The 11,476-nt window shown below is 45.1% G+C and overlaps 1 protein-coding gene across 1 annotated transcript in view; it reads right to left on the minus strand.

The window, feature by feature from the left end:
- Positions 1–11,476, minus strand: part of amph (amphiphysin) — a 32,361-nt gene that overhangs the window by 15,329 nt on the left and 5,556 nt on the right. Inside the window, exons 2-9 of the mRNA XM_054596044.1 lie at positions 7,834–7,914; positions 6,987–7,041; positions 6,765–6,859; positions 5,909–6,004; positions 5,705–5,812; positions 5,482–5,567; positions 449–524; positions 160–242 (exon numbers count right to left, since the gene is read on the minus strand). Of these exons, the coding sequence (XP_054452019.1) occupies positions 160–242; positions 449–524; positions 5,482–5,567; positions 5,705–5,812; positions 5,909–6,004; positions 6,765–6,859; positions 6,987–7,041; positions 7,834–7,914 (680 nt within the window). The remainder of the gene's footprint in view (positions 1–159; positions 243–448; positions 525–5,481; positions 5,568–5,704; positions 5,813–5,908; positions 6,005–6,764; positions 6,860–6,986; positions 7,042–7,833; positions 7,915–11,476) is intronic.

Genomic DNA, 11,476 nt, shown 5'->3' on the forward strand with positions numbered 1-11,476 from the left:
TGAGTTCGTCTCATTAAGAACAACCTGAAAGCATTAAAACAATCTGAAAAATGATTCAATCACACAGAAATCATAATTTCCGTGAAATAAAATAATTTACAAAACTACAATAATGTTTAAAAATTAAAAGTTAAACTGATTGTCACAGGGAAAACTGACCTCGGTGCTCCTTGGATGGTGAACATTTTGTCAGAGTGCTGCTCAGCCAGTTGGGTCATCACCTCATACAGCTGCCTACATACCTACAGGGTAACAGTTAGAAGGAGAAAAAAAAGAGATTTTTATGCCCAGTTCACCTCTCCCCATGTAACAAAGTGCCCTTACCCCATTGGTCGCACACTGATGTCTGTCATGGCTCAGATGGAACAGTAAAAGCTCTAAAATGTTTGTATTGTTTTAATCAATTTGTTAGTGTTGCAAAATCAAAGTAGGTAGACCCCCTCCTCACCAGAGAGATCTCGCGATGGAATTTGGCCTCCAAATTTGTTACACTCTTATAGGTGCTGATGTAGAAGCCAACCCGGCTACAGAAGAGAAAGAAAAACAGTTAAAGTTTTAGATTGTTGGTGATTTTTTGTCATTGTTCTCCAGATGATCGAAATGTTGTCGAATCAACTCATCTGCTTCTTGAACACTTTTTACAACAGAGGAAGTGTCAATAGTGCAGAAAGAAGTAGTGCAATAAGTTTTATATTTGGTTAGTCAGGCAGCTCATGAACATCTAATATAAACTGTCAGGACGACTTAACATTAAGAGAGACTCAGTACCTGAATCTTCTGAGGTATCTTTGGATGTGAGTGTTTTCTTTAACATTTGTTTTCACAAACTAAGCCAATCAAAAATGTTTGTCAGTGTAACACGAAGCTGACTCAGGTCTATTATCAGGGAGGATTGTTTGATTCAGCCACATGTTGTGATCAGGTTACATTTCTGTTGGAAATGTGAGAATAATTGCAATCAGATTAAAGGCATCAAACATAAAGGGGACCACGCTCCGCTGCTGACAATTAATGAGTTCAGGTTCCACTGCAAACACTGAGAAAAAACACCAGCCTACATCATCCCTTTGTCATTTATTCCGGCGCCGCACGAGTGGCAGCCTTTTACAGCAGCTCCTGCTCACCACTGAGCTTTTTCTTGTATATTGTGTTATTTTTGTCACTTTTTGTCACTTTTCTTTTTACTTGTTTAATTGTTTTTAATATTAGTGCACTATGGTAGCGAGACACATCGAGTTTGTCGTGGTCTATTTGCTGCTTATTGCACTTTTCACAACCGTGTCCGGGGATCCAGCACGCAGCCATGGTCCCATTGTTTACACCAGGGGTCAGCTGTTAGCAGTCCAAGACACGGCGGTGCTGCTACCTGAGGAGAGACCAGATGTTCCCCGCGAACTGAGGAGGAAGAGATGGGGAAGCCGTGCCGGGGCAGAACGTCTTAAACCCGTCTTAAACCCGTCTTAAACCCGTCTTAAACACGTCTTAAACACGTCTTAAACACGTCTTAAACACGTCTTAAACACGTCTTAAACACGTCCTCCCCTCCAACGTTTTAAATCCGTCCTCCCCTCCATCATCATGGGAAACGTGAGGTCTCTCCCCATCAAGATGGACGAGTTATCAGCGCTGACTCGCCATCAGAGGGAATACCGGGAGTGTAGCATCATGGTGTTAATGGAGACATCAGAGGGATACCGGGAGTGTAGCATCATGGTGTTAATGGAGACATGGCTCATGGAGCTGACTCCGGACACGAACGCTGCACTGGACGGGTTCCGCATCATACGGGCAGACAGGACAACGGAGAGGGTAAGAGGAAGGGAGGAGGTCTGGCAGTGTTTGTGAATGATAGATGGTGTAACTCTGTGTTTGTTAATGATAGATGGTGTAACTCTGGGCACATCACTGTTATGGAGCAGACCTGTACAGAGGACATTGAGCTGTTGGCCGTTAGCATGAGGCCGGACTATCTACCGAGGGAACTCTCGCACGTTATCACGATATCTGCGTATGTTCCCCCCTCTGCTAACGGAGAAGCGGCCTGTGACGTCATACACTCGTCGACAAGCAGGCTGCTGACACAACATCCCAATGCCCTCCTCCTCCTCTCTGGTGACTTTAACCATGCCCTCCTCCTCCTCTCTGGTGACTTTAACCATGCCCTCCTCCTCCTCTCTGGTGACTTTAACCATGCCCTCCTCCTCCTCCTCTCTGGTGACTTTAACCATGCCCTCCTCCTCCTCCTCTCTGGTGACTTTAACCATGCCCTCCTCCTCCTCTCTGGTGACTTTAACCATGTCCTCCTCCTCCTCTCTGGTGACTTTAACCATGCCCTCCTCCTCCTCCCTCCTAACCTCCTCCTCCTCTCTGGTGACTTTAACCATGACTTTAACCTCCTCCTCCTCCTCTCTGGTGACTTTAACCATGCCCTCCTCCTCCTCTCTGGTGACTTTAACCATGTCCTCCTCCTCCTCTCTGGTGACTTTAACCATGCCCTCCTCCTCCTCTCTGGTGACTTTAACCATGTCCTCCTCCTCCTCTCTGGTGACTTTAACCATGCCCTCCTCCTCCTCCTCTCTGGTGACTTTAACCATGTCCTCCTCCTCCTCTCTGGTGACTTTAACCATGTCCTCCTCCTCCTCTCTGGTGACTTTAACCATCCTCCTCTCTGGTGACTTTAACCATGTCCTCCTCCTCCTCTCTGGTGACTTTAACCATGCTCCTCCTCCTCCTCCTCTCTGGTGACTTTAACCATGCCCTCCTCCTCCTCCTCTCTGGTGACTTTAACCATGACTTTAACCCCTCCTCCTCCTCCTCTCTGGTGACTTTAACCATGCCTCCTCCTCCTCCTCTCTGGTGACTTTAACCATGCCCTCCTCCTCCTCTCTGGTGACTTTAACCATGTCCTCCTCCTCCTCTCTGGTGACTTTAACCATGTCCTCCTCCTCCTCTCTGGTGACTTTAACCATCCTCCTCCTCTCTGGTGACTTTAACCATGCCCTCCTCCTCCTCCTCTCTGGTGACTTTAACCATGCCCTCCTCCTCCTCCTCTCTGGTGACTTTAACCATGCCCTCCTCCTCCTCCTCTCTGGTGACTTTAACCATGTCCTCCTCCTCCTCTCTGGTGACTTTAACCATGTCTCTGGTGACTTTCCTCCTCCTCCTCTCTGGTGACTTTAACCATGTCCTCCTCCTCCTCTCTGGTGACTTTAACCATGTCCTCCTCCTCCTCCTCTCTGGTGACTTTAACCATGTCCTCCTCCTCCTCCTCTCTGGTGACTTTAACCATGTCCTCCTCCTCCTCTCTGGTGACTTTAACCATGCCCTCCTCCTCCTCCTCTCTGGTGACTTTAACCATGCTCCTCCTCCTCCTCCTCTCTGGTGACTTTAACCATGCCCTCCTCCTCCTCCTCTCTGGTGACTTTAACCATGTCCTCCTCCTCCTCTCTGGTGACTTTAACCATGCCCTCCTCCTCCTCCTCTCTGGTGACTTTAACCATGCCCTCCTCCTCCTCCTCTCTGGTGACTTTAACCATGCCCTCCTCCTCCTCCTCTCTGGTGACTTTAACCATGACTTTAACCATGTCCTCCTCCTCCTCTCTGGTGACTTTAACCATGCCCTCCTCCTCCTCCTCCTCCTCCTCCTCTCTGGTGACTTTAACCATGCCCTCCTCCTCCTCCTCTCTGGTGACTTTAACCATGTCCTCCTCCTCCTCTCTGGTGACTTTAACCATGTCCTCCTCCTCCTCCTCTCTGGTGACTTTAACCATGCCCCTCCGTCCTCCTCTCTGGTGACTTTAACCATGCCCCTCCTCCTCCTCTCTGCCCACCTTCACCCAGTACATCACCTGCCCCACCAGAGACAACAGAACCCTGGACCTGCTGTATGCCAACACCAAGGAGGCATACACTTCATCACCCCTCCCTCCCCTGGGAAGATCTGACCACAACCTGGTGCACCTCCGGCCTGTGTACAAACTCTGGTTCACAAGCAGCCAGGACCGTTTTGATTCGACTGTGTGGGAAGTCATCAGTGATGCCCATGGGGGGGACATTGACGGTCTCACAGACTGCATTACAGAATACATCAACTTCTGTGTGGAGAACACCGTACCCACCAGGACTGTACGGTGTTTCTTCAACAGCAAACCCTGGATCACTCCTGAAATAAAGACCCTCCTCAAGGAGAAGAAGAGGGTTTTTACATCAGGAAACAAGGAGGAGCTGAGGACTGTGCAGAGGGAGCTGAGGAGGAAGATCAGGGAAGGGAAAAAGTCTACAGGACGAAGATGGAGGATCTTTAACAGATTTGATCAGCCATCCTCCCCTCCCCCCATCCAGACCTCCCTGCTGCTGCAACCCCCATCGTCTGCACCCCCTGTAGATTGCCCCTCCTCCTCCACCCCTCCAACACTCGGCTCCCCTCCACACTCCTCAAACACTGCACTCCATGACCATTACCCCACCCCCACTCCAACAACCTACAGCACCACCACCACCCGACTTGTCTTTTAACCGAGCTGTCAGTGCTTCTCTCTAGTCTGTCTGTATTAACAGAGCTGTCAGTGCTTCTCTCTAGTCTGTCTGTATTAACAGAGCTGTCAGTGCTTCTCTCGAACCCTTTTCTGTGACTTTGTGTCCGACAAAAATCAGAGTTATACTATATATTACATTTGATAAAAGCAAACTGCAGCTTGAAAAACTTTGGTGTAACCATGCAATAATATGCATATGCATGAAAGGAGCAGCAACTTCTTTATGGACCAGACAAGAATATATAGACGAGATTGCCCTCCTCAGGCGCACATCATTTTAAAACAAGACAATGATTATCTATATATATATATATATAAATGAAACATATGAGGGCAGTAATAGCATTAGTAACAGCCAGCAGAATATATTAATAGGAAAAAGATGACTACTGATAAAATAAAAAAAGTTATATTGTTATTTACAGGTGCTATTCTTATGTTTGTCAGCAGAAGAGATGCTGGATTATTAGTCTGAGCTGTGAATTCCACCTCTTTCCTGAGGCCTAGTTTCCATAGAAATAGGAAATCAATCATGTCCAGTTATTTCTTCCTGTTTAACAATAACAAAATATAATGTAGCGGCAATCTTCTTTGTCTGTGTCAGTAATCCACATCAACACTACTGTTACAGTCTATGTATTGGCAATAATCTTGATGCGAAATGAGTCTTCAGTGGCAGTAACTCCATTTAAAACTATACTCAACAAAAATAAAGTTACAAGATTCATTCTGTGATCAAGTTGACACCACGGTGAAAAATCTGTCTTGCTCCGCAGACTGATTAACCTTGACTGAGGGCTATTGGCTATGACGTAGTCAGTAACGTAGCTAAAGGAGCACTTCAACATTCCTGTTAGTAAATCCTTAAACTCGTCTTATTAAGTCTTATATGGCTCTTACACATATTATCGCGCTATCTGGTAGGTGTGTATGAGATCCCACTCACCTGTCCCAGAGAGTCGGTAGTTCATCCTGCAGATCGACGTTCAACTCATCAAACACTTTCTGAGCCTTTTTCAACTCTTCTTCTGCCTTCAAACAATTACAAGTCTGTTTAATCAAAGGAACTCCATACAACACCTGAATAGATGACATACAATCTTGACCAAGTGGAATTACACCTTGTCCATTCCATTCTGATCTCCCTGTTTAATGAGACAAGGACTCACCTTCATCATCTTACGGTCGTTCTTCATCCCTGACACCTGCAGAGTTTCGACATGATGACGAGCACTGTCATAGTCAATGAGTTTCCGACTTCTTTTGGCCACACGAGTCTGAAATGTCACAAAGTTTCAGTTTTTGGATGATGAATGACTTTCTACATCAACACTGTAAATTATTTTTTTATCAAAAGTCATGGTGTTTGTTACTTTGAGGTCAGGAAACTGTAGCAGGTACTCGTCCAGGTTCAGCAACGTCGAGTCCACCAGTTTGTTATGAAAGTCTTCCCACATTGCATCACAGTCCTGCAGGAATCACATAACAACTCATGTTGTCATAGCAACACATCAAAACTTTGAAATTATTCTGTAAGATCCTCGAGGCCAGGGATCATCGTCTTTGGGCTATGGCCGACTGGACCCCATGGGTTAAAGCCCTAACCCTAACCCTAACCCAGAAGGAAGACTGGCGCTCCACTCCCAGGTCTGGCTTTTCCTTGCAAAGTGATACAGGTCTGTTGTGGCCAACTCTTAGCTTCAGTGAACAGCTCTTCTGGCCCCTAACATTGAACCACTATACCTTAGGACATTGTAGGAGGAGCTGTTGCCACCAACAACAAAGCTCCCAGGTTCACAGGGCCACACAAACATGGTTGAGCGGTCACTTAGTAGTTTTATAAAAAAACATCATGGTCGGGCTTAAAATAACTTCCTAAACTAAGGTAAATGTAAACAACTTAACATAACATCAGTCAGTTGACTCAACACTGGTCCCCCGTCTGAAAGTCCTGCTTGTTGGTTCGACCCATCCACCTCCTCTCATAATGACTCAGAGGGGTTTACATTGTAGTTACTTGAAAGTCCAGTGTGTCTCATACAGACGCTTAAGGGTGTGTTGTGTACCGGTATCAGTCGCTGAGGGCCGTGACAAAGCTTTGGTATAACGTTTTAGAGTTTATTGTTTGTTCCTGGTGAAGAAATGTTTTTACCATTGTTTCAGTTAAGCTGGTGGTACAGTGAGAGCTGGACAGCTGTCCTATAATGTGGGTGATTTTATGACTCTGACCTTCCCAATGACCATGACGTCATCTTTTCCATGCCAGTCTGGTTCATAGACTTCATGCAGAGACTGTGTCAGGTTGATGGAGGCCTGCTGCATCCCTGCAGGAACAAAAAACACTGTGAGCTGATAGGCGTTGTCATTCATTTTTGATATTTGTTTTATACGTGATGTATGATATACTGAATGTGTATTTTATGAGACTGAATAATAAAGAGTCTTTCTCGCCTTTAATGGCAGACATGTAGGCCTTCATCTCTCTCTGCAGCCGCGAGCCTTCAGACTGACGGAACAAACACAGTGCTGGTTAATAACTGACGGAACAAACACAGTGCTGGTTCATAACTGACGGAACAAACACAGTGCTGGTTAATAACTGACGGAACAAACACAGTGCTGGTTCATAACTGACGGAACAAACACAGTGCTGGTTAATAACTGACAGAACAAACACAGTGCTGGTTCATAACTGACGGAACAAACACAGTGCTGGTTAATAACTGACGGAACAAACACAGTGCTGGTTCATAACTGACGGAACAAACACAGTGCTGGTTCATAACTGACGGAACAAACACAGTGCTGGTTCATAACAAACACAGTGCTGGTTCATAACTGACGGAACAAACACAGTGCTGGTTCATAACTGACGGAACAAACACAGTGCTGGTTCATAACTGACGGAACAAACACAGTGCTGGTTCATAACTGACGGAACAAACACAGTGCTGGTTCATAACTGACGGAACAAACACAGTGCTGGTTCATAACTGACGGAACACAGACAGTGCTAGTTCATAACTGACGGAACAAACACAGTGCTGGTTCATAACTGACGGAACAAACACAGTGCTGGTTCATAACTGACGGAACAAACACAGTGCTGGTTCATAACTGACGGAACACAGACAGTGCTAGTTCATAACTGACGGAATAAACAGTGCTGGTTAATAACTGACGGAACAAACAGTGCTGGTTAATAACTGACGGAACAAACAGTGCTGGTTAATAACATTAATAAAGTTCAATCACAAACTTTATGATTTGGTAATTCTGGTCTGTAAACATATTTCACCTCCTGTCTCCTGAAGTTGACGACCACTTGTTCGAACTGCTCATCTTTGGTCTCATCTGCTTTTCCCAGTTTCTGCAATACCTAAGAAATCACAAAATTATACAGATTTAATATTGCTGACCTAAACTATTGCTTTTTTTCTAATTAAACAGTCACTTTTTAACAACAATGTGTTACATTTGGAAAGAAAAAAAATGGAGAAGGCCCTGTCCCCCACAGGATCGGTGCTTATATCTGTGAGGCAGTTGGTGATGGTGGAGTGGGTGGTGGGGCTGATAGATTTGGCGGAGATGTATAGCTGGGTGTTGTCAGCATAGCAGTGGAAGAGGAGACAATGGTGGCTTATGATGTTACCAAGGGGGAGCATGTAGAGGATGAAGAGGAGGGGACCGATTACGGAACCTCGGTACTCGGTCCCCTAGTGTTCGAATAGTTAAGTTAAACTGGATTTCCAGCTGGGTTTTTAGTGTGAAGTTGGTGCCTTTTTGTTTGTGAGGGGTCTGCACCATTCAACCTGGTTTGTTTACTGACTCGTGAAGGCCGACAGCGGCCATTTATTTATTTAGCCTCCTTTTACTGGAGAGACTCTTTTTATGTAAGTGAGCATTCATATTTTATATATAATTTGTGTAACATTGCCTGTTTTATGGTAATGGCATCAACCAATATTATTAGCATGCTAATTGATAATTAGCCACCATACTAGGCGGACTTTAGTAAGAAACTTTCTAAATTACCTTTGTACTCAAAAACATACATGGATTATGCTGTTATGTAAAATTATGTATGTTTGAATAGAACTGCCGTGATTTTCAAGAAATTCCAAGTGATCATTGCTGTCATCTTTAAGAAACATATAAAACAGGAAGTCAGCCATGTTGGATTTTTATTTTACAAACACTGTTTGAGGACTTCGGGATGCAAAACAAATCATGAAACCTTGCACCCATGGTTTAGTAGTTTGATCCTTGCATTTTCAAACTACTAAATGATTTAAGTTGTTGTTGTAATTGGGCTCGATTTTGGCAAGTTGGCGCATTAGCTTGCCCTAATCCCTTTTAGCATTCAGACACATTTCTGAGGCACTTGGTAAACTCAAAATCTTATGAAAGTTAGATAAGATAAGATAAGATAATCCTTTATTAGTCCCGTAGCGGGGACATGTGCAGGCTTACAGCAGCATAGAGTTAAAGTGCACACAAGAGACATAGTAAAGAAAGACAAGATAAAAAATAAAAAATAAAAAAAAAAAAAAAAAAGTATTATAAATAAGCAATAAAAACAGTAGAAAAACACAATAACTGAAATATAATATTTACAGACAGAAAAAAACTATTTTAACTATTATTGCACAGTGTTTTTATTGTCATGTGTCATGTGGTCTGCTGGGAGCAGAGTTGGTTGTGCAGCCTGACAGCAGCAGGAAGGAAGGACCTGCGGTACCTCTCCTTCACACACCGGGGGTGGAGCAGCCGGTGGTGAAGGAGCTGCACAGAGCTGCCAGGGTGTCCTGCATGGGGTGGGAGGTGTTGTTCATCAGGGATGACAGCTTGGCCATCACCCTCCTGTCTCCCACCACCTCCACCGTATCCAGTGGACACCCCAGCACACTGCTGGCCTTCCTGACAAGCTTGTTCAGTCTCTTCTTGTCGGCTGCTGAGATGCTGCTGCTCCAGCAGACCACTGCATAAAAAATGGCTGATGCCACCACAGAGTTGAAAAAGGTCTTCAGGAGTGCTCCCTGCACTCCAAAGGACCTCAGTCTCCTCAGCAGATAGAGTCTGCTCTGACCCTTTTTATACAGTGAATTTGTATGATTAGTCCAGTCCAGTTTATTGTTCAAGTGAACACCCAGGTACTTTTGCACAATCTCAATGTCCGCACACATCAAAACCTATACTACCAAAACCTATACTACCAAAGTTTAGTTTAAATGCTCCGCACAATTATATACTACACATCTTCGTAGCCTCCACTTAGTCACGATATCTAAAATCGAAGCTCACTAACTCACCAAAGCCAAAACTTCCTCCAAACAGCTCTCGACTCGACTCTCATCCAATAGGTCCTTACTCGTTCAATTTGTGCCGTGGCTACACTTCACTGAACTATAAACATAGTCCAAATTACATCCACACTCCGGAAATGGGACCATTAATCTACTGTGATGCTTGTCTCAACTTGACTCCGATTCAATAGTTCCTTGCTTGTTCAATTCCTGACGCTGCTGCACTACATAACGCATATACGTATATATAGATATATATATACAGTGAAGGAAATAATTATTTGATCCCTTGCCAAAGTTTGCCCACTGACGATGAACGATCTCTAATTGTTATGGTAGGTTTATTTTAACATTGAGAGACAGAATATAAAATCCAGAAAATCACATCATATAAAAGTTATAAATTGATTTGCATTTGATTGAGTGAAATACGTATTTGAGCCCCTACCAACCAGCAAGAATTCTGGCTCCCACAGACCGGTTAGATTAGTCCTTTCACTTTAAGAAAGTACTCTGAATCTCAACTCGTTACCTGTATAAAAGACATCTGTCTCAATTCATTACCTGTATAAAAGACACCTGTCCACAGAATCAATCAATCAGATTCCAACTTCTCCACCATGGGCAAGACCAAAGAGCTGTCTAAGGACGTCGGGGCAAAGACTGTAGACCTGCACAAGGCTGGAATGGGCTACAAGACCATCGGAAAGCAGCTCGGTGAGAAGGAGACAACTGTTGGTGCGATTATTCGGAAATGGAAGAAACACAAAATGACCATCAATCGCCCTCGGTCTGGGGCTCCACGCAAGATCTGGCCTCGTGGGGTATCGATGATCATGAGAAAGGTGAGGGATCAGCCCAGAACTACACGGGAGGAACTTGTTCATGATCTCAAGACAGCTGGGACCACAGTCACCAAGAAAACCATTGGTAACACACTACACCGTCATGGATTAAAATCCTGCAGCGCCTGCAAGGTCCCCCTGCTTAAGAAGGCACATGTACAGGCAACAACTGAATGATTCAGAGAAGGCTTGGGAGAAGGTAATGTGGTCAGATGAGACCAAAATCGAGCTATTTGGCATCAACTCGACTCGCTGTGTTTGGAGGAAGAGAAATGCTGATTATAACCCCAAGAACACCATCCCCACCGTCAAGCATGGAGGTGGAAACATTATGCTTTGGGGGTGTTCCTCTGCTAAGGGGACAGGACGACTTCACCGCATCGAGGGGAGGATGGACGGGGCCATGTACCGTGAAATCTACGGCGACAACCTCCTTCCCTCAGCCAGGACACTGGACATGGGTCGTGGATGGGTCTTCCAGCACGACAATGACCCAAAACATACGGCCAAGGCAACAAAGGAGTGGCTCAAGAAGAAGCACATTAAGGTCATGGAGTGGCCTAGCCAGTCTCCGGACCTTAATCCCATAGGAAATCTGTGGAGGGAGCTGAAGCTTAGAGTTGCCAAGCGACAGCCTCGAAACCTTCAGGATTTGGAGAAGATCTGCAAAGAGGAGTGGACCAAAATCCCTCCTGAGATGAGCGCAAACCTGGTGACCAACTACAAGAAGCGTCTGACCTCTGAGCTTGCCAACAACGGTTTCTCCACCAAGTACTGAGTCATGTTTTGA

This window comes from Anoplopoma fimbria, chromosome 3 (assembly GCF_027596085.1).
Source record: "Anoplopoma fimbria isolate UVic2021 breed Golden Eagle Sablefish chromosome 3, Afim_UVic_2022, whole genome shotgun sequence".
Taxonomy (NCBI): Eukaryota; Metazoa; Chordata; class Actinopteri; order Perciformes; family Anoplopomatidae; genus Anoplopoma; species Anoplopoma fimbria.